This window comes from Pristis pectinata, chromosome 24 (genome assembly GCF_009764475.1).
Source record: "Pristis pectinata isolate sPriPec2 chromosome 24, sPriPec2.1.pri, whole genome shotgun sequence".
Classification (NCBI taxonomy): domain Eukaryota; kingdom Metazoa; phylum Chordata; class Chondrichthyes; order Rhinopristiformes; family Pristidae; genus Pristis; species Pristis pectinata.
The window spans coordinates 11,773,249-11,797,603 of NC_067428.1; the positions used below are offsets into that span (position 1 = coordinate 11,773,249).

At 44.4% G+C, this 24,355-nt stretch overlaps 1 protein-coding gene across 2 annotated transcripts in view; it reads left to right on the forward strand.

The window, feature by feature from the left end:
- Nucleotides 1-24,355, forward strand: part of matk (megakaryocyte-associated tyrosine kinase) — a 75,428-nt gene that overhangs the window by 16,416 nt on the left and 34,657 nt on the right. For both annotated transcript variants that reach the window (XM_052037544.1, XM_052037543.1), the window contains exons 3-6: nt 16,656-16,718; nt 18,705-18,818; nt 19,757-19,872; nt 24,061-24,280. In XM_052037544.1, the coding sequence (XP_051893504.1) occupies nt 16,710-16,718; nt 18,705-18,818; nt 19,757-19,872; nt 24,061-24,280 (459 nt within the window). In that variant the 5' untranslated portion in view covers nt 16,656-16,709. The remainder of the gene's footprint in view (nt 1-16,655; nt 16,719-18,704; nt 18,819-19,756; nt 19,873-24,060; nt 24,281-24,355) is intronic.

The following is a 24,355-nucleotide window of genomic DNA, read 5'->3' on the forward strand; positions in this document are numbered from 1 at the left end:
ACTGATAAGAAAGGAAAGTGCTGAGTGGAACCAGATAAAGGCAGGATGATCAGCAGACGGGAACAGTGGGGCAAGGAGATAGTGGACCCACTGGATTGAGTGTGGGGTTGTAAACTACCCTGGCAGTGGAGGAGGCCGAGGACAGACAGGTCCGTGTGGGAATGGGGAGGAGAGTTGAAGTGGCTTGCAACCAGGAGATCAAGATGGCCTTTGAGGACAGTGCGCAGGCGATCGGCAAAGCAGTCGGCCAATCTGCGCTCGGATCCACCTATCATTTGCCAGCTCCTGCCACACCCCTCCCCCTCACCTCCTTCTACTGGCTATCTCCCCTCTACACTCTGAATCCTGATGCAGGGTCCTGACCCGAAATGTTGACCACCCCTCTGCCTCCACAGAGGCTGCCTGACCTGCTGAGTTCCTCCAGCAGCTTGTTTTTTGCTCCCAATTACAGCCTTAGTAGTGTCTTGTGTCTCCAGCAAGTCACTCAGTTGTATCAAAGTGTTAAAGCAGAAAAAGAATTATAGAAGATAAAACACATCAACCTAGGCACCAAATCTGAACATGGCACGGTCACTCCCTACCAGTCAGCCTTGCAGAGACATCCTCACAGATATCAGGACCAGTATCTAATTTTGGAGAACTGTCCCAAGGACTAGTCAAGCGACAGCCTGATAGTGTGTAGTCAGAGAATCATACCTTACAGTAAATGCACCGCTATTATAATCTCTGGGCATGTCCTATCCCTCCGATGGAAGAGACCCATCAAAGTGAGAGGCACGTTGGCTCCAGATGGGGAGAGTAGCCCGGGAATCCTCGACAGTGATTCCAGACCCCATGAAGTCTCATGACATCAGTTCAAGTTCAGGCAAGGAATCCAAATTACCATTTACCATCCTCCCTTAACTGAAAATAGCAATGGAAAGAACGTACTCTGGGTGGATGACTTCAATGTCCATCATTGGCCAAGCTGGCTGAGTCTTGAAGGACATTGCTGTCAGACTAGCTCTGCAGTAGGTAGTTAGTGAATCAACGTGAGGGAAAACCTGCTTCATCTTCTCCTCATCAACCTACCTGTGGCATGTGTCCGTCCACAACAGCATTGGTAGAAGTAACCGCGCAGTCCTTGTGGAGACATCAAGGACACTCCCCATCATGTTGTGTGTCACTATTATTGTGCAGAATGGCAGAGACTCACGACAGCTCTGGTAGGTCAAAACTGGGCATCCACGAGGTGCTGAGGACCATTGGCAGCAGCAGAAATATTCTCCACCACTCATGGCTCAGCGTGGCCCTCACCCTGCCATTAGTTTCAAGCCAGGGGATTTGTCCTTGGTCAATGAGGAGTGCAGACGGACAGAACCAGGACCACTTAAGGTGCCAATCTAGTAAAGCTGCATCCCAGGTCTACATAAATGCTCATCAGCAACAGCAGCGTGCAATAAGCCATCCCAAAGAATGGATCCAATCCAAGCTCCTCAGTCCAGTGGTGAATGGTGGTGGACAAGTAAGCAGTTAACATCCTGAACAACAGTGGAGCATATGGGCGCTGCAGTGAAGGGTAAAGCATTTGCAACTATATTCGGCCAGAAGTGTCAAGGAGATGATTCATCTCTGCTTCCTCCTGAGATCCTCTCCATCACAGAAGCCATTCTTCGGCTAATTCAATTCACTCCGTGTGATATCAAGAAATGGTTGAGAGCGCTGGATACAGCAAGGCAGCAGCATCCCAGCCATAGTGCTGAAGACCTGCGTTCAAGGACAAGTTGTACCTCTTGCCAAGCTGTTCCAGTAAAATGGTGGCAGAGCCCGGCATTTAATTGCAAGGGAAAAGCTTGAAGCAACCATGTTCAGCTAGGAGTACAGAATAAATGCTTCATCACTGCTTTTTCCTGAGATTCAGCAAAGACTATGGATCCAGACAACATCCCAGCTGTAGGACTGAAGTAGAATGATCAAGAACTAGCCGTCCCTCCAAGTTGTTCCACTGCAGTTACAACACTGCATCTGCCCGACAATGTGGAACTTGCCCAGATACATCCTGCCCACGTAAAACAGGACATATTCAATCTGGTGAATTACCGTCTAATCAGTCAAATCTCACTTACCAAATGAAGTGATAGAAGGTATCATCAACAATGGAATCTAGTGGCATTTACTTACCAGTCACCTGCATACCGTGCCCATTTTGGGTTTCACCAGGCCACTCAGTGACAGACATCACAGCCTTGGTCCAAACATCGACCATAGTGAGTGACTACATTGACATTAAAGCAACATTTGACTGAGTGTGGTATCAAGGAGCCTGAATAGTGCTGAAGTCGATGGGCAGGAGGAGAAAATGCTCTAACGATTGGAGTCCTTCCTCTCACAGAGGAAGATGGTTGTGGTTTCTGGCAAATCATTCCAGCCCCAGGACATCACAGCCAGAGTTCCTCAGGACAGCGTCTGAGGCCCAACCATCTACAGCTCTTTCATCACTGACCTTTCTCCCATCATAAGGTCAGAAGTGGCAATGTTCAATGTTCAGTTACTTTCTCAGCAAATGTAGCAGTCCAAGTCTGCATGCATTACAGCATGGATATCATTCAGGCATGGGCTGACACATGGCAAGTAATGCCTCAAATGTACCAGGCACTGATCTCCAACAAAAGAGGTTCTAACTCCCTACCCTTGAGATTTAATGATATTGCCACTGTCAAGTCCCCCAACATCAACATCCGGGGACTTGGAGGGGCTTGAGTTGACCAGAAACTTAACTGGACAAGCCACATAAATAGACTGTTTATGAGAGCAGGTCAGAAGCTGGGTTTCCTGTGGCAATAGACTCACCTCCTGATGCCCAAACTCTTTCTATCATCTGCGAGCACAAGAGGGACAGAATACCCTCCACTTGCTTGAATGAGTACAGCTCCAACAGCACTTGAGTTGTGCATTGGTATCAGGGACAAAGCAACTGAATTAATTTACACCTGATCCACAGTGATAATCATTGATCTTTTACGTCACTGCTGCACAGGGGCTGCAGTGTGTACCATGAGCAAAATACACGGAAGTTACTCATGCAGCTTTCTCCGACAGCATCTCCCTAACCCACCACCTCTACCACCAAGAAGGACAAGAGCAGCAGGAACTTGGAAACACAATCACTTGCAGGTTCTCCTTCGAGTTGAGCACCATCCTCACTTGGAAATATATCCCTGTTCCTTCATTATTGTTTGGTCTAAATCCTGGAACTTCCTACCAAAAACACTGTGGGAGCACCTTCACCGAAGGGCTGCAGCTGTGCAAGGAGGTGGCTCACCAACACCTTGCCGAGGGCATTTAGGGATGGGCCTTGCCAGTGATACCCAGATCCTGAAAAAATGAGTTTAAAAAAGACTGGCATCTACAAACTCCTTAACTGAGAAGCAGGTGTTGGTTGTGCTTTGCAGATAGGCAGATGGAGAGCCTGATCGACACTTCAAACCCACCCTAATAGATGAGAGCTACTGTGACCCAAAAGCAAAGTTCAGGCTTTCTATACAGCAGCTACCCAATTAATTAAACTTGTGGCAACTGGGACATGTGGTCACAGCATGTGGTTTCCATGTTGTACAACCAATGGACAGAAGCCACGGTAAAGAGAAAGCAGAGACATCACAGGAGGTGAAACTCTTTGAAGGTTTGCTTCAGCGTCAGAGGTGTGGTCTTTCTGGTGATATTTTAAACTGTTTCTTGAGGTGGACATAAAGATTCCACGGTAATATTCAAAGAGAAGAAAAATCTCATGCCCTGCATTTATCTGTCAATCTTTCAATTACTAAACTGATTATCAAGTGGTTAGTCTAATTTGCTGATCTGAAACCTTGTCAAGTGTAAAAGGGCTGCTGTATTGCAATGGTGACTGGATGTCAAAAATACATTGCTGGCTCTCAGCCACCCTGAGATCTCCTAAAAGGCGGTTCAGAAATGCAAGTTCTTTATATTTTTTCTCTCTCTTCAAAAATCAATGAGTGTTTGGGGCTACGAATCTACATCCCACTGTACTTTCAACATAACAACCTGCTCTTGTTTTGCCACATCATATAATAGATATATTTATTTACTGACCGTCCAGTCTATGCCAGCTCACAGAGCAATCCATTCCCACTAATTTTTCATGTAACCTGTTCTCCCCACTGTCCCATCAGCTCCCCCCAAATTCTACCACTCAATTACACACTTGAGGCAACTTACCGAATCAAGTTAACCTACCAGCCTGTGTGACTTTGGGATGTGGGAGGAAACCAGAGAACCTAAGGAGACGCCAACTTGGTCACAGGGAGAACATGCAAACTCTAGACAGACAGCACCAGAGGTCAGGACTGAACCTGTGTCACAGGAGCTGTGAGGTAGCAGTACTATTTGTACCACTGAGCCACCCAAAACCTATATTTAAGTGTGTTTTGAAAGACCAGCTCTCTTAAAGCCATTGATCAGCTTCTGCTTTTTAATGTGAAGTCTTATGGATATGTAAATCGGGAAGCTGTGGTTATGTGATTTCAAAATTGTATTTTAGGTGTTTCTTGCTTATAAAAGAAATGAAAGATGGACAGGTGAAGGATTTCCACAGTTTTGATGTCCTTTGAATTAAAATAAGAGAGACTGTGCAATGAGTCAAACTTTCAACATGCAGGGTGACTTGGAGAGAAACAGAATGTAAAATATTTTAGGAGTTTAGTAGGATCAAACGGTAAAGTCAAACTGGCTCCTCAGCTTTCTAGATTCACATCATCAAAATATAACAAATGTTTATCATTGTTCCTCCTCCATTTTGGAACAGGAAGTCATTGAAACAACTTGCAGCTGGACCACCTGAAGCCACCCACTTTGTGTATATCTTGCAAGTGAAGTGCATTCAGAAAAGGTGGGAATACACCCGGGTAAATTGAAGGCAGACTCACATTTTCAACAGTGAGGTCCCCTCACAACTGTTGTATCCCTCTTCCCATTGTGCTTTTTCTGTGTTTAACTTCAGATATCCTGTGCCTCTTGTATTTCACAGCAGACCCCCTTCAGGCTAACTTCTGAAGCAATTGCTGCAGTATTTTGGTACTGTGAGATAAATCTTTGAACCTACTGCCAAGTTCTGCTGCTGGAGGTAATTTTGTCCCTAGGAAGCTTCAGCTACAAGCTTCTGTGTGTGTCCAGCCTTCAGGAGGGAGATAACATCACCTCGTGGAGCCACATACGTACTGGGTGGTGCGGTTTTTCCAAAGCACAAGCATGTCATTTTCACGGAGTGCAAGAAACATAAAAGCCTCATTAGACAGCATTAAAGGAAGCGATTAACATTCTTATTTTAGCTTCCTCCATCCACCCATGATTAGAATTTTTTTCCAATTACTATTTCCAGTTTCTTTGAAGGACTTCCGCTGCTGGCCTGATTGAATAACTAGTTCGTTCTTTCTTACTCTCGGAGTTAATAAGCTCTCTCTGCACTAAGACATGGATTTATATAATATTTTTCACATCCTTTACAGTACACCGCAAAGCACCTTAAAATAATGAAGTGTTTCTGAAGTGCAGTCACTGTGGTAATGAAGGAAATGCAGCAGCTTATTTGATCCAAGCAAGCTCCCACAAACAGATGCTTCACCAGATGATCTGTTGAGTGAGGCAGATATATTTGCCAAGACACTAACAATCCTGCTCATCGAAAGAATCTGCCTGAGCGAGCAGATGAGGTCTCAGTTTAATGTGTCATCCTAAAGACAGAACCTCCAGCAGTAATAAACCCTCTTTTTACTTCGCTGAATCTAGCATTTTTGTGCTTTAGTCTCTGGAGTGGAACCTGAATCCCCTGACAGAGGCAGGAGTGTTGTTGACTGAATGATGCTGCCGCAAATGGTGGATCACCTCTAAATTTCCTTTAATTTCTTTTCCAGCCATTAAATGCATCTATGGTTTGGAAACTGAGACTCCCCTAACGCTGTTGCAGAGTCACACGCATGAAACTTTTTGCTTCCTCAGCCTTCCTCCTCTCCACCTTCCATTAATAGGGACCACTTCTTGCTTTATACCTTCTCTCTCACTCATCTTGCCATTGGTGATGTCCAGTACTCTGCACCTTAGCCCATCATCTTCAGTAAGGTTAACTTGCTTGTCGGGTAGCTCATTGATGAATCATAGACCTGCCGAGCTGAGTGGCCTTCTATGATATTTCTTTTTCTATGTAATTCTACCTAAAGATCATGGGTATAGGGACATTAATTCCACAATCTAAATATCAGCATTTTATAATCCTCAGAAAAAGCTCACTTCTATATGCCGCAGATTTTGTTGGAAAGAACGTGCTTGGTCACCAATTGTACCTTAGCAGTATACTACTTCAATGAAAAAGAACTTTTGTTGTGATTATTCATTCCTTAATCCTATCAATGGATTAGAGAAAGTAATATGTCAGGCAATTAACTTCATATATTATTGTTATAAAACATTCATCTTGAACTCTGAGAGAGATTATAGCGCACTAGTCTTGTCCAAAACCAGCTGTGAAGGTACCTTCCAGCTGGAGATTGCCAACATGATTTATCCAAGCCTTTCCATCATCCTTGGTTTTGAAGGCTCCCAAGCAAAAGGTTTCAATTCTTATTATATCACTTTCTTTAATGATCTAGTTCCAGCTAGTACAAACCCTTGATGTTCTGAACAAAAGTAAAAAAAAAATTCCCTTTTAACATTGCAGTAATTTCTGTTTCTTGTGAAAAGATTTTCCTTAACAAACCTAAAGAGCTTAAACTGTTTGGTGTTGTAGATTCTTGTTTGCTTCCAATCTTGATCACAATTTGCAAGTGCATATTTTTAGCAGAGCTCAATTACTGTAGCAAGTTAGATAGCCCAGTCGAACATGTGCTGCAGGCACACACAGGAAGTATGCAGAGTAGACTGTTGGTGACATAAAACCTTGTACAACAATAATTTGATACGAGTCCTGCCAAACTAGGCTGAAAGTCATCCAGCACAAACTATGCGTTAATTCAGTGGTTTTCAACCTTTTTCATGCTGCGGCCCCCCAGAACATGTCCCTGTTAGATGGCGGACCCTTAAAGCCCACAAAATCAAACAATCGATAATTCATGCATACAACACTTAAATTACTGCACACAGGCCCTATTGACACTATTTCAATAGGGCCTGTGTGCAGTAATTTAAGTGTTGTATGCATGAATTATCGATTGTTTGATTTTGTGGGCTTTAGTGACTATTTCAATCACCAATAATTACCAGCGGTGTCTTTCAGTGTTCAGTTCAATGTGAAGGTTGTGCCTGTTTTGCACTGCAGAGTTTGTCCAAACGTGGTGGTATGTGCGACAAACATACGCGTATGTCATCCTCAATATTCAGTCTTGATCTGTATTTGGTTTTCATGGCAGTGACTGCAGAAAATGCTATTTCGCACAAGTAAGTGGTTGCAGATGGTAACAGAACATTGACGGCTTTGCTGGACAGCAGTGGATACTCCTGGGAACATGCTATCCAGAACGACAACAGTGGCATTCGGTTGAACTGCAAGCGCAAAGTCCTGTCAGATGACAGTTCAGCCAATTCTTCTTGTTCACGTCCAGTTAAATCAGTAAGCATGCATTCAAACGGATTTCGAATCTGGATGCAATATTACTGGCAATATCTGGATGCACTGTTGTTAAATGGCACTTCAGTTTCGCTGGTTTCATTGCATCGTTGGACAGTGTTTGCAAACACACAACACAGAGAGGTTGGTCTGCATTTGTCCCCACTGCGATGAAGCCATATGAAATGTATTCTGGATCATACTTGCATTGTTTTCTCTTTCAGTCACCCTTATCCCCTTCGTCATCAGAATCTTCTGGTTTCTGGTCAGCTTTTCTCTTCAGAAATTTCTCCATACTCAGCAATACACGCTGGACAGTTTAATTACTATTACTGATAAACAAAATTATCAAAACTAATCTAAAATTTACATGCTTGTGCACTGTTGGTTTAACAGTGATGTCACTATGGCATAAATGCACAGTAAGTAAGCAATATTAAGACACACCAACAACGTCATTCAGTCTCGCTAACACTACAGTGCACAACAGAATAGTAGTGAGTAGTGAACACTACTGACTACTCTGACTATACAAATCGAATATTAAGCGGCAGCTTACCAGAAGGGAACACAGTCTAAGTCTCTAAGATTGTCGCCTATAACAGATAGAATAGATATGGCCAATGTTCTGAATAGTGGAAAACTGGAGCAAGCAAGTAAGCTATGTCTTTGTAACAGGTCGTTTTTCCATTTTTTTCTTGGTTTGCTCGTGGACCCCCTGGCAACCCCCCGTGGGCCCTCAGGGGTCCGCGGACTACAGGTTGAAAACCTCTGCGTTAATTCATGCAGGGAAAATCCAGGAAGATCCATCCTCTTTTCCCAGCTGTGCTGTTTCAAGTGGCCCTGTAGGGCTTGCGGCTTTGTAGGTTGGGACTTTAGAGAAACTTGCTTCGAGTCATTTGGTTGGGGGGGTAATATGTGCTATTCGTACACAGAGTGCTTTTGCGCCTCTGAATCTGAATAATGACGGCGGCTTTAGTGGCTGTTCTGCTGAACCTCCAGTGTGCCAATTAATTGGGAAGGGTCCAAAAAGCAGGCCCAGCTGCCAGAAGAGGCAAGAGTAGGATGTGTGAGAAGGGAAGGTAGTGGGGGAAGGGAAAGATGGAAGCATTAGGGAAAAGGGACTCTGACCAGGAGGCCCTGCACCACCAATACTTATGTCAGATGTGCCCTATCTGAGGAGAACCAAGGGAGTGGTGACAGATATCTGCCATGTATTGCACACAAATCTGCAGTTAGCACTGGATAAATGTTATGGTCATTGCAATGAGATAGTTTACCAACTTTACATGTATCCTGCACCACGTCATATAGGCAGGGGTTAATCATGCATTCTGATTCCAGCCTATATTTCAGGCAAGATCCAACTTAACTCCCAATGTGCTTAATTAACAATTTTCTTAGATCAATATTATTGCACCCATTTATTTATTTAACAATCTGCATGTAGCTATCCTTGCATTATTTCTGGCTCTGAAATTCCTCCTGTCCAATGTAATCAGAGTTAGTGAGGGGAAAAGGCAGGATACAAAATCACGCAGTTCAAACTAGACTGGTCAACATTAACAGTTCTTCTTAGAGTAACGTAAAAACATATTTACTGGTTACATGCTTACAACCTTCACAATGGCTGGTCTAATCCTAATCCCAATGAATACCCTGAGCATTACTGATTGGAGCTTCCTATCTTCAGACTTTTGTGGATGTCAAGGGTTCCATAGTACTACTCACAGGAAAGAATGGGATACTCCTGGTGGCCTGGCCTTGGAGTCCTCAACCAACTGCAGTCTTTGGTATTGGTATTGGTATTGGTTTTTTATCGTCACTGGTACTGAGGTACAGTGAAAAACTTGTCTTGCATACCGTTCGTACAGGTCAATTCACTACATAGTGCAGATACATTGAGTTACTACAGAGTGCATTGAGGTAGTACAGGTAAAAACAATAACAGTACAGAATAAAGTGTCACAGCTACAAAGAAAGTGCAGTGCAATAAGCTGCAAGGTCATAACAAGGTAGATTGTGAGGTCAAGAGTCCACCTCATCATGTAAGGGAACCGTTCAATAGTCTTATCACAGTAGGATAGAAGCTGTCCTTGAGCCTGGTAGTATGTGCCCTCAGGATCCTGTATCTTCTGCCTGATGGAAGAGGAGAGAAGAGAGAATGACCTGGGTGGGTGTGATCTTTGATTATGCTGGTTGCTTCACCAAGGCAGTGAGAGGTCAGGACAGAGTCCGTGGAGGGGAGGCTGGTGTCCGTGATGCGCTGGGCTATGTCCACAGCTCCCTGCAGTTTCTTGCGGTCCTGGGCAGAGCAGTTGCAGTACCAAGCCGTGATGCATCCAGATAGCATGCTGTCTATGGTGCATCGATAAAAGTTGGTGAGTGTCAAAGGGGACATACCAAATTTTTTTAGCCTTCTGAGGAAGTAGAGGCACTGGTGAGCTTTCTTGGCTGTGGCAAGTCTTCTGAACAGACCAGCCAACAGTTTTTTTGTAATGTAGATGTCCAGTGCTAGACAGTGTTGGTGAATGAGGGCTCTGTATAAAGTATACTGAGATCATCAATTCTCCATCTTCCCATGACTGTGGTGTTTTTGGGTTCTTCTTGTAATTCTCCTGTGGACTATCACATAATTCACTTAAGTTAGGACCAGCAAGGGAAACCACATCTACTTATTGAACCAGTTGACTTTCAACTGAATCTGAAGCATGGTGTTTAAAATGCAGCAGTAGTTAATCATGTGGCACAGTTTCTTCATGTAGTAGCAATCCTAATCTAAAATAGAAGTTGCATTGAATTGCCAATCTACATGAGCAGTGAACTAATATACATGTATCATTACCTGCCCTTTAAAAGAGAAGGAACGTTGTACCAATAGGTGAACATATTTACATTAAGGACTTATTCACACTAGTAAATCAACATACGTCAGTTGTAAACTTGTAAGTCTAGTTCTGTTCCACAACTTATGTACATGTTTGCATGCAATAACAAACCTAACCATATCACAGGTTTCTTAATCCTCTGAGATTTTCTCTAGAGTGCAGATGTGTCCTGCACCTCCCCCACTACTCTGGATCATCTTCCCAGATGCTCTCATGATATTCCACCTTACTGTGGCTTGGCTCCTGCTCTACAGGGGCCATTCCCTCAGAATCTTCTGCAACTTATGTGTCTAATCCTAGTCGGTTTCATATTCACTGACATCCTGGTAGACACACTTACTTGTTGGACACTTTTGGCAAAACTTACACCCTCAATGTGTTCCTTTCTGGATTGTGGCCTTCATTTCTATACCCCAATCTGTGCTCTCATCATAAGACCATCCTGTTTGTGTGCTGCTCCTCTTCAGTACTTTTCCTTTGTTTTAGCATATGTACTCTGTCTGTTCTTCCCTTTAGAAACATTTCCCTTGATCTCTATCTCACCAGAGTGCCTTGAAGCCAGTATTGCATGCTCAAGGTACTGTCTACTGAGCAGACCACATTTGTGGAATTTCAGCCTCTGTCTTTTTAAACTGGTGATGCTGTTTCCATAATATTGAACATTCTTTCTGCAATCTGTCTTGTTCACTTATAACTGGTTACCCAATCTATAAGACTTCCAAGATCAGACAGACATCCTGCCGAACTCTCCACATCTTTAGAGACAGATACTTTATTTGAATTCTGAAGTTTACTCTGGCCTCATTTTAAGCTCGCTGCACAACCACACTTAACTCAACTCCCTTGGCAGTGCTAGGCCTTTAATGTGCTGCTTCAAGGACATGAAGGTTGTGGGGAACCCGTACAGAAGCGGAGATGAGGTCTGGGGCAGATCAACCACAATCATATTGAACAGTAGGGCAGGATTGAGGGGCCGATTGGCCTACTCCTCCCCCTGTCTTCATATGTTCTTGTGTTCCAGACTGACTGAAATAACAAACCCCATGCCGATTGTCACCCTCATTCCGTCTCTCCAAACTAGACAGCTTCCATGTCAATTTCTCCTAGAAATACCATTCTGAAAACTCGGTAAATAGTTCCATCTATTGAATAAAAGAAGATCACTGTTCCCTTCATGGTCCGTAGGTAGACTTTCTTCTTATTTCGACCCCTTATGCGTCCATACTCCCATTCTTGGATCTCTTTAGTTGGAGTCATGATCACCTTGACTGTATGTCCTAGTATTCTGCCACCAATAAACCCGAGTGCCTTTCCCAGTTGCTCGTGGGTGTCAGACCTTCCCTCAGACTCCATTGCTGCATGACTGATTGCAAAGCCTTTGTTCCTAAAGGAGGTTCTCATTCTTTTCTTTAAATCCTTGGACCTTTTCTCTTTGGTCAGACCCCCAACGAGCCTCAGGAAGAGGCGGCCATCTGTTCTTGTCTTTGGGAAGTCATCTCTTTAAGCAGCCCCATTGCTCCAGCGACCTGACGTGTGCAGAGTTTGCACATTCTCCCTGCGACCACATGGGTTTCCTCCGGGTGCTCCGGTTTCCTCCCACATCCTACAGACTTGCTGGTCGGCAGGTTGCTGTAAATTACCCCCAGTGTAGGCGGATGGCCGTAGAGTTAGGCTGGACATGTGAGCGAGATTAGGCTGCAGAGAAACAAGTGGGACAGTGGAAGTGATGGACATGATGTGTGAGCCACCTTAGACACAATGGGCGAAATGGTCTCCTCAGTCGTAAGAAATATTAAAAGAAATTGGCTCCTGATAGTCATCACAATCAATGATTTTGAATATCAGGGCTCTCCACACAGTGATCCCCACAGCTTTGAATGCTCTCCTTCAGGTTCTGTGGTGGCCTGTGTGATGTCTCCTTCAGCTGCCCCTGCAGTGCTTTCCCCCAACTCTGCACCATTCCCACAGCCTCTCTCCCTCCTACTGCGGACTTGAGTTTTTGCTTTCAATCCTCTCAGGCACTTTCCCCCTCATTTTGCACCATTGTTTTACTGGGATGTGTATCTCTCACCTCTATTTCACTGTGAGGATCAGGGCAGACTGAGTGATTTCAGAGGGAAAAGAGATCTGTCTGTTTGCCCTTCTTTGCACAGGGATATGCTTCCAATCCAGTCCACACCTGGTGCTGTTGATTTCCAGGTGTAGCCACCACGATTATTGGCTGATCAATCTCCCTCTGAGCAAAACTACAACTGACCTCTCCTGGTGTTCTCCTGAGGGCATGCACAGTACAGCAGTGGTGTGGCTAAAGTTGTGCCTGCCTTGCCCCATTACTGAGGGATCTTCTGCAGCATTGACATTCCAGCTACTAATTACAATGATTGTTTTAAATTCACTGTGGTCTTCTCTCCTGTCACCTCTTGGAGTCCAAGTACCACCTAGCATGCACTCTTTCATGTCTTCATTTAGTTCCCTGTGTTTGAAGCTCCCCTCTGCTTTAGTCTGTATATTTGTTTCCCTGCCTGAGAGACTCTGTAGCTTTCAATATTGGTTGCATTACGTTCGTGTTTTCAAAGTTATGCAAAGCGTTTCATAGTAAAACTCCAATACTGCAACCGAACTATTCAGGATTCCAGATGGTTCGGCATCTGGCTCACCAGGTGATATCTGCTGTGCTCCCTCCAACTCACTGAATGTAAAATTGGCTTGGTGGAGGGAGTCAGAGAGTGGTAGTGGAGGGTTGCTTTCCCAATTAGAGGTTTGTGACCAGTAGTGTGCCGCGGAGATCGTTGATAGTTCCTCTGTTGTTTGTCATCAGTATTAACTGTTTGGTTGAGAATATTGTTAATGTGATTAGTAAGTTTACAGTTGACACCAAAACTGGTGATGTAGTGGACAGTGAAGAAGGTGTCTAAGAGTGCAATGGGATCTGGATCAATTGGGGAAGTGGGCCAAAGAATGGCAGATGGAATTTAATCTGGACAAATGCGAGGCGTGGCATTTTGTTAATTTAAAGCAGAGTAGGACTTGACAGGGTCTGGAGAGTGTTGTCGAAGAAAGAAGAAAGAAAGAAAGAAAGTTCCCTGAAAGTGGGGATACAGGGAGACAGGGTGGCAAAGAAGGCATTTGGCATACTTGCCTTCATCAGTCAGGGCACTGAATACAAGAGTTGGGACATCATGTTACAACTGTACAAGTCGTTGCTGAGACCACATTTGTAGTATTGTGTATAGTCCTGGTCACCCAGCTATAGGAAGGATATCATTAAGCTGGAAAGGGCAAAGGAAGGATTCACAAGGATGTTACTGGGACTGGAGGTCTTGAGTTACAAGGAGAGGCTGGATCACCTGGGACTTTTTACCCTGGAGCATAGGAGGCTGAGAGGTGACCTTATGGAGGTATATAAAATCATTGAGGGGCATAGATAAAGTGAATGGTCACAGACTTTTTCCCAGAATAGGGGATTCTAAAACTAGAGGGCATAGGTTTAAGGTGAGGTGGGAGGGGTAAGATTTAAAGGGGACCTGAGGGGCAACTTTTTCACACAGAGTATGGTGGGTGTATGGAATGAGCTGCCAGAGGAAATTGTGGAGGCAGGTGTGTTACGGGCTAGGGTACTATTGGTGAATGTCCCTTTAAGATAGAGTAGTGTGTGTGTGTGTGTGTGTGTGTGTGTGTGTGTGTGTGTGTGTGTTATGACGTTGGTGGAGCAGACAGTCAGAGTCAGTCAGAGGAGAAGAGAGAGAGAGACACCAGCCTGCTAGTCTCTATCGATGGATGAAAAACAATATCTGTGTCTGTCACGACAATCCATGTATGGATTTTTGGAATAATCTGGTGAAGTCCACTTTGTCATTAACCTGTAGTGGGAAACAGGTATTTGTGTGGATGGCCACGTCTCAGATGCCTTTCGGGGTGGCAGATACTTCAGAACAAAGTAGTGGAGTCCACTTTGTTGTTAACCTGTAGTGGGAAACAGGTATTAGTGTGAACGGCCATGATTCAAGTGCCTTTTGGGGTGGCAGATACTTCGGAACAAAGGAATGGAGCATCAGTGATTGAGGTGTCGTATGGGTTCCATCGTGGAACATTTGGATTTCGTAATTACTCTCTATTTTCTCTCTACATTTTGCCTTCAGTCAACGGTGGTTGTTGAAGAAGCCTTTGCTCACGGTTCACCTTACGGCTTGCTGAACTGAACTTTGAGAACTATTCCTGGACTTGGAGTTTGGGAATTTGCCACACACACACTTCGAGTTTAGTTTTGGGGTTAATGTTTAAGATCTAACATTTTTACTTCTAACATTCTAACATTTTTACTTTTATTTTTCTTATTATCGTAAGTAGTTATTAATAAAATAATTTTTAACACTTATACATGACTCGGTGTGTTTCTTTTGTTGCTGGTATGTGACAAATATAATTACAATGTTTAAAAGACATTTGGACAGGTAAATGGACAGAAAAGGTTTAGAGGGATATGGGCCAAACACAGGGACTAGCTCAGGAAGACAACTTTTGTTTGGCATGGGCGAGTTGGACCAGAGGATATGTTTCCCTGCTGTATAACTGGAACCCTGGTCCCACACTCCCTTCCAATTCACCAAGGCTCCAGGACCTGTGCTCCTTTCTGACTCACCAGGATCCAGGTTCCCGTGCTCTCTTTAACTGGAGCAGGACCCTGTTTCCCACCCTCCCTTTAAACTTACTGTGTTTACTGAAAAAATTTACTAAAACTCTGTTAGTCCAGTCCCACCACAGTCTCTTGCGTGATGGATTATCGGTGTTTCACTGCAATGGTGTCTGTGCTGAATGGACAAACTGAGGGTGCGTGGTTACCCTGGTATCAATGGCAAGGCCTCCTACCTTTAGCAAGCATGTGACCTACATTTTCCCACCATGTGACTCACCAGATTCTCTGTGTTTTGAGGAAGCAGACACTATTGAGGAATGAAAATCCCCATATTATTATTCAAAGCCATTTCCATCCCAGTGCCAACCCTACTCACCTTTTCAATGTAATATCTGGAGTAGCAAACGTTTAGCCTGTATTTGCTCCTCAGCTAATTCACTCCCTAAATCTGACCTTCAACGTTTGGTCCTGTGAGGGTGGAAAATTAGAATATCTTACCTTGTCTCTCTAATTCATCATTTAATTGCCTATCTTTTTTCCTCTGGCATCTGATTACCTGTACAGAATTACCTGTACATATTTCAGATGACACTGGATTGAAATGAGCCTTTAATTTTACAATTATTTCATCAAGAGGGTATCAGTGTAGTGCCAATAGATTCACCAATGTCATGTCAACATCCATGCTCACAGCTGTTTTATGGTCAAGGATCACTGCATTTTGTTCTTCAGCATTTTCGCCTGCACCTTTTACAATGTTTTAGGTTTTGAGGAGGGTGTCCAATCTTTCAGTGTAAATGCTAAACACCCCCTGAGTTCTATCATATCCACTGAATTTTATGATCTCCCCCATCTCTGCTGTTTCTACCATCTCACCTCTACACACACAACTCTATGCTTTACTATTGAGGCATTCACTCTTCTGTTTACCCACACTTTACCATAGACTCACAAATCTCACTCTAGCAGTACAGACTCTCACCACACCACTGAATTGGTCTTGCATTCTTGTTATGCCATATTTTGGAGTACAGGCAGATCCCATGTTCCTGAGAACTGTCGATAAGATGATTCATCCATAAGTCAGGAACGCGGTTTTTGATAGCCACCCATATCATATCACTCTGCATACGCTTCCTATGACTCTTTCATTTCCTTGAATATTCACCCTAACACCACCCATAATTAAACAAATGGAGTATATACTGTAACGAGTCATTAATGAACACCATGAAACATTTTATTATTATTATTACTATCTTGAAAACTCTTAAAAAATTTATGGGAGAATTTGCATAAAGTTGGTTTTCCTTATGTCGGGAGCCCCTGTATTACATAACTCGCTTAGGCCAGAAATTTCAAAGAAATGCAGATGTTTATTGCAGGAGCTGGAACAATGTTACAATAATTCACAAAATGGTACAGTTTCTCAAGTAGTAGCCACACACCAGCCTTAAGATAACAGCTTCACTCGACAGCTAATACATATGAGCTATAAATCGATGTACATATATAGGATTTATGTTCTCATTTGTTCCCTCAGGAAAATCATTTGTCAGTGCATTGAGCTGGTCCATGAGGATACAGGTGGCTTGAGATGTCTGTGGTGAGTTGCATTCAAGGACTCTGCAATATCCTCATTGTTGATTGTCTCTGTGAACCTGTGAAAGTAGCTGAGCAGGATCATTCGGAATGATTGCTGAAGTATGTGTATGAAAGGTTGGGTAAAAACAGGATGGCATGCTGTAATATTACTTTGTGTCCAGCACAAATTTGTGCAATTTTTCTTTAACTTCACATGAATGATAAAGAAATGGGGGGGGGGGGGCTATGTGGGAGGGAAGGGTTACATAGAATTTAGAGCAGGATAAAATGTCAGCACAACGTTGTGGGCCAAAGGGCCTGTACTTTGCTGTAGTGTTCTGTGTTCTATGTTCTCTCCGATGAATTGTCACAGAAACATTAGTGGTTTACCCCCACCATCCATCCTTACCAATTTCTCCCCGCCATCCTCCTCCCTCACCATCCTGCCCCCCCGCCATCCTCCTCACCCCACCATCCTCCTCACCCCACCATCCTCCTCCCCCCGCCATCCTCCTCCCTCACCATCCTGCCCCCCCGCCATCCTCCTCACCCCACCATCCTGCCCCCCGCCATCCTCCTCCCTCACCATCCTCCTCCCCCCACCATCCTCCTCCCCCCACCCTCCTCCCCCCACCATCCACCCCCCACCATCCTCCTCCCCCCCTCCTCCCCCCACCATCCTCCCCCCACCATCCTCCTCCCCCCACCATCCTCCCCCCACCATCCTCCTCCCCCCACCATCCTCCTCCCTCACCATCCTCCCCCCACCATCCTCCTCCCCCCACCATCCTCCCCCCACCATCCTCCTCCCCCCACCATCCTCCTCCCTCACCATCCTCCCCCCACCATCCTCTTCCCCCATCCTCCTCCCCCCATCCTCCTCCCCCCACCATCCTCCTCCCCCCACCATCCTCCTCCCTCACCATCCTCCCCCCACCATCCTCCTCCCCCACCATCCTCCTCCCTCACCATCCTCCCCCCACCATCCTCCTCCCCCCACCATCCTCCTCCCTCACCATCCTCCCCCACCATCCTCCCCCCACCATCCTCCTCCCTCACCATCCTCCCCCCACCATCCTCCCCCGACCATCCTCCCCCACAATCCTCTCCCCACCACCCTCCTCCCCCACAATCCTCCCCCCATCCTCCTCCCCCATCCTCCTCCCCCCACCATCCTCCTCCCTCACCATCCTCCCCCCACCATCCTCCTCCCCCACAATCCTCCCCCCACCATCCTCCTCCCCATCCTCCTCCCCCCACCATCCTCCTCCCTCACCATCCTCCCCCCACCATCCTCCTCCCCCACCATCCTCCCCCCACCATCCTCCTCCCCCATCCATCCTCCCCCCACCATCCTCCTCCCTCACCATCCTCCCCCCACCATCCTCCCCCACAATCCTCCCCCCACCATCCTCTTCCCCCATCATCCTCTCCCCACCATCCTCCTCCCCACCATCCTCCCCCAACCATCCACCCACCAATCCTCACCGTCCACCCTCTCTCCTCCCCCCCAACCCACCCCCCCATCTTCTACTCTCACCATTCTCCACCCCACAACTGCAGCATCTCGACAACACTGTCAGTTCCTTCTGGGGATTATAGTGTCTGAAGTGCCTCTAGCTGGTCAGGTTTTCTTTATGTGTTAATCTCATTGGTGAGTGTTTCCAGGCTAGGCTGCTCCTGGAAGCATCACAGCAGTTTCATGTGTGTGAGTATCTTGTACTGGATAACAATTGGAAGCAGGAGTCTAGACAGATTCATTCCCCAACCCCGTGTTGCAGGAGCTAAACTCTCTTTCTTGCTGGAATCATCAACTGTTGGGCTCAAATTCACAGATTTCCCTGCACATGACACTAAGCTTTATATTGTGAAGTTCTAATCTCTGATGTTGGGCCTTCCCAGAGGTTGTTTGCTTCTCAGCAATGCAATGGGAATGAGCTGTTGTGCATTTTCCTTTTAAATACAGTTAATAATTCTGTTATTTAAAATTCCTTCTTTATTTCTGCAGAAAGGCTGGGATCGTGGGACACAATGTATAGCAAAGTGTGATCATAAATCCTCCAAGAAAGATGAACTATCATTTCACAAAGGAGATATACTGACAATTATTGAAGTTGTTAATGTGAGTATGTGTTCACCTAAGAACATCCTTCTACAATACTAAAGCACTATATTGCAGGTGATGGAAATCTGAAATAAAAATAGAAAATGCTGGAAATACTCAACAGTTCAAACAGCATCCGAGGGAAGAGAATCAGAATTAATACTTAAGGTTAATGTCCCTTTGTCAGGAGAGTTTGCATTGTTTCCTTACACTTTGCATTCGGTTTGGGAAGGTGTTTGGGATGTAAAGAGTGCTGACCGGGATATATTGAGAATGAAATTTTTGCTTCATGCTTTGCACTTTTGAAGGTGTTCTCTTCGCTTTGTAGAGATCCAACTCAGAAAAATGGTTCATGGAGATCCTTGGTTTATCACACCTTCTCTCTTCCACTTCCCTAACTACAGTCCCTGCCTCTCAAAATAGATAGCATATTCCAGAGACAATCTGTGCATGTCGATTATCTCTCCCAATCATAATTCCCCATCAAATCTTCCATTTCCTCATCCCATAAACTCTTCCATTCATAGATCCCAATCATTCGAAAGAGCTCTGCGCTTACACCCCTGTTGAGATATCCCAATTCACTCTCCAGTTCATCTGAGTAGGCTCCCCTATATACACATCCCAATCAGTTCTCCCAAACAGTCCAAAGAATTGCCAAATGATGGGAAAAGTGAGGAGCTACTGGGAAATAACAAGTTAAAAAAAGAGGCAACATGATTGCTGATTTCAAAACTGTGAAGATGTAGGAAGGTGGAGGAGGGTCCATTCTGGGTCTTGGGAGCTTAGGACAAACAGGACGAAATGTTCAACCCCAACCAAAGTATGAGTGACATCCGAAGACAGGAATAATAACAGTTTTAAGGGGATGTGGACAATAGAAGGGAGAGAAGGATCTAAATGTACAATGTCTAATTTTGTTAGTTAACTGACTGTGTTCCATTTATTTTAACCAGAATAAAGGTTTGTTCCGGGCAAAGAATAACAAGACCCAGGAGGAAGGGCTGATATCCAGAAGCAAATTACGTGAGCGTGAAGCCATTCGAGTCGACCCCAACATCAGTCTTATGCCGTAAGTACCTTTGCCAGTTTCTAACTCGGATATGGTGGGTTAAAAATTGGCCAGGACGTCAGGAGAACTGTCCCGTTCTTCATCCAATGAGAAGACTAACAGGGACACAGATTCACATCCCATGCACCACTAGAGAAGCACTCCCTCAGTACAGCCTGGGTTATCTGCACGTCTTGTAGTGGTGCTTAAGTGTGTGACTTTCTGACGTGGAGGCAAATGTGCTCCAACGGAGTGGTGGGAGGCATCTGGTTAGCACTGGCAGGCAAGAGAGGCAAGAGTGGACCGCTCTTGAAAGGCTTTCTGAAAATCCAAGTAAACAACATCCACTGACTCTCTTCTGTCTGATCCGACCTCTGGAAAACAACGTTGGAGAAGTAGTAATAGGGACCAAAAAAATAACGGATAAACTGAATAAGTATTTTGCAGCAGTCTTCACTATGGAAGACACCAGCAACATGCCAGAAATTCGAGAGAGTCGGGGGCCAGAAGTGAGTGTAGTCGCTATTACTAAGGAGATGGTGCTTAGGAAGCTGAAAGGTCTGAAGGTGGATAAGTCACCTGGACCAGACAGACTACACTCCAGGGTTCTGAACGAGGTAGCTGAAGAGATTGTGGAAGCATTAGTAGTGATCTTTCAAGAATCACTAGAGTCAGGAATGGTTCCAGAGGACTGGAAAATTGCAAATGTTACTCCACTCTTTAAGGAGGGAGGGAAGCAAAAGACAGGAAATTATAGGACGGTTAGCCTGACTTCAGTGGCTGATAAGATTTTAGAGTCCATTATTAAGGATGAGGTTTCAGGGTACTTGGAAGCACATGATAAAATAGGCCAAAGTCAGCATGGTTTCTTTAAGGGGAGATCTTGCCTGACAACTCTGTTGGAATCCTTTGAGGAAGTAACAGGCAGGCTAGGCAAAGGAGAGTCAGTGGATGTTGTATACTTGGATTTTTAGAAGGCCTTTGACAAGGTGCCGCACATGAGGCTGCTAAACAAGATTGGAGCCCATGGTATTACAGGAAAGGTACTAGCATGGATAGAAGATTGGCTGACTAGCAGAATGCAAAGAGTGGAATAAAGGGGGCCTTTTCTAGTTGGCTGCTGGTGACTAGTGGTGTTCCGCAGGGGTCGGTGTTGGTTCCGCCACTTTTCGTATTTTATGTTAATGATCTGGATGACAGAATTGATGGTTCTGTGGCCAAGTTTGAAGATGATACAAATATAGGTGGAGGGGCAGGTAGTGCTGAGGAAGCAGGGAGTCTGCAGAAGGACTTGGATAGTTTGGGAGAATGGGCAAAGAAATGGTAGATGGAATACAGTGTAAGGAAGTGTATGGTCATGCACTTTGGTAGAAGGAATAAAGGCGTAGACTATTTTCTAAATGGGGAGGGAATTCAGAAATCAGAGGTGCAAAGGGACTTGGGAGTCCTAGCGCAGGATTCCCTAAAGGTTAACTTGCAGGTTGAGTTGGTAGTAACGTAGGCAAATGCAATGTTAGCATTCATTGCGAGGATTCTAGAATATAAAAGCAAGGACATAATGCTGAGGCTTTATAAGGCGTTAGTCAGACCACATTTGGAGTATCGTGAGCAGTTTTGGGCCCCATATCTAAGGAAGGATGTGCTGGCATTGGAGAGGGTCCAGAGGAGGTTTACAAGAATGATCGTGGGGATAAAAGGGTTAACACCTGAGGAGCATTTGATGGTTCTGGGTCTGTACTTGCTGAAGGGGGGATCTCATTGAAACCTACCGAATATTGAAAGGCCTGGATAGAGTGGAAGTGGAGAGAATGTTTCCAGTAGTGGGAGAGTCTAGGACCAGAGTGCACAGCCTTAGGATAAAAGGATGTCCCTTTAGAAAAGAGATGAGGAGAAATTTCATTAGCCAGAGGGTGGTGAATCTGTGGAATTCATTGCCACAAATGGCAATCATTGGGTATATTTAAAGTGGAGGTTGATAGGTTCCTGATTAGTAAGTGTGTCAAAGATTACTGGGAGAAGGCAGGAGAATAGGGTTGAGAGAGAAAAATAAATCAGCCATGATCGAATGGCAGAGCAGACTCAATGGGCCAAATGGCCTAATTCTGCTCCGATGTCTTATGGTCTTATGAACAGCTTGACTATTTAATGGAAATGAGGCCTGGGCTCAAAATTGACTGGGCTTTCCATTGTTGAATGAGCACATCAAATGCCCAGATCCCATATCCCATCACCCCAAAGAATATTCACTGGAAATATATTTTCTCTTTCCTAATACTGAGTGTCTCTGTTAGGGCTTACAAAATTTCAACCTAGATCCAAAAAGCTGAGACAAGGGTGAAGGATCCCCATCTGGGTACAGACACACAGTAATATGATCAGAGAGTCATAGGGTCATATAGTCAAACAGCCTGGGTTACACTACCCAGAAATGTTCCTCTTGGCAGCACAGAGCACCAAGACACTTCCTATTGCTTACTCAGCCGGGGCCACAAGAAGTCAGCGAAGAGAAACAGAGCTTTGCATGAAAATCTTTCATTAGAACTGGAAAAAGAACAAGCTGTGACAGAGTTTAGTGAAGTACAGAAAGAGAGAGGGAGGAGAGGAGAAAATAAAAGGGAAGATCAATAATGTGAAGGGGAAAAAAGAGATAATTAAAAAAGCTGATCATCAGATGCATGAAGAAACTTTATACAGGTTCAGAGGAATTGCAAAAGCAGCCTCAATGCAGGCTTAACAAAAAAACCAGGCACACTGGTTATAATCTAAAATTATTGAACTCAGTGTTGAGTCCAGAATGCTGCAATGTGGCCAATCAAAAGAGGTCCTTTTCCTAGATCTTCCTTGGAAGAGTGCAGAAGGCCAGAGCAGAGGCCTCAGAGTGAGAGTGGGGAGGAGGATTAAAGAACAGGTGGCCAGAAGATGAGGATTATTCTTGCAAAGTGAATAGAGATGTTCCAGAGAACATTTCCCTAATCAGAGTCAGGTCTCCCCAGTGAAGATATATAATACTTCTCTCAAATAAACAGCTGTCTCCAGTGACAGGTCAATATCTCTGGGGTTGAGGACTCTGCTTGGCTCAGGGGTTGGATGACAGAGCCTATCACAGAGGATCTCTTGTTTTCAGTCTGTCTAGATTTCAAATGGGTTCTTTAAGGAAGCTTCCTCATCACGAACTTGTCCTTTAATCAATGACCCAAAGCTATATGAAATGTTTTGAATGAGACTGCTTCCTCCCTCGCAGTTAATGAAATAAAACCTCTGATAAACAGGGACACTGATTTAAAAAAACATAGGCAAAGAAGACAAGGAGAAAATATTTTAGTCAGCCACTTATTATGATCTGGAATGCACTGCATGAAAGGTTGGTGGAAATGGAATCAGTCATAACTTTCAAAGTAGAGGTATAATTTTAATAAAACTTAGTTACAGGGAAGAGCAGGAGAATTGAGTAGGTCTTTCAAAGAACTGGCACATCCACAGTGGGACAAATGGGTTCTCTCCATGATTTATGACTTTATGATTCTTCAGCATTATTTACACTTACCATGAAATCTTCATACTCTGAACAGCTCAGCTTCTCATAGTCCACACATCCTCAGACTGTCAAGTTATTTTAGCTGGGCTGTTTTAATTGCAGCCTATTGAGTTATTCTTGCAACTGTACTGTGGAGTAAGGATAAACTTACTGGTTTTTGGAGCCTCTTTATTGTGGTAGTTGACTTTCTAAATTGAGCTGAAGCATGACATAAAATATTGCTAAGTTAGCCACATAATTCAGATCTTATGGTAATAAAACCATACCAATCTTAAAATAACATTTAAATATAGCTACAGGTTAATATACAGACACCACCAAAATCATTTTCATTCTACACGGTATCAGCTGCTGGTTTGTCTACCTCACACACCTGTGCTCTGTGAATATAGATTAGTCCCAATTCTTGCTCTAAGGTTTTTCACTTCATTCTTCTACCCTCCAGTTCTGTGTTCATATTCATATCCTTTCATTCAGCCTTGTCTTTGGTTTATGAAGCCTGGACCGTCTACTCTTTCCATATTCCTGTCTCTGGTAACAACAGATGCATTCATTTGGCAGCCAAAAGTCTCAAGTTGTTTCATGGGAAAATATGACATCAAGGCACCTAAGATACAGTTGGCAAAAGACTTGGATTCCTTGCTCACACTTGTTTGTTCTTCACTCTTTGTGAGGTGGTTCCATGGGAAGATCAGTGGTGAAGATGCAGTGAGGGTGCTCCAGCCCACAGAAGATGGCCTCTTCCTGGTGCGAGAGTCCATTCGACATCCTGGTGACTATGTGCTTTGTGTCAGCTCAAAAGAGGAAGTCAGTCATTATCGTGTTATTTATCAAGACAATAAATTAACAATTGATGAAGAGAACTATTTTTACAACCTCATTGAACTTATTGAGGTAGGTTATCCAATTATTGTTTATGCTACCTCTTTGCATTACACAATGGAAGATTATGAGCAGCAGGATATCAGA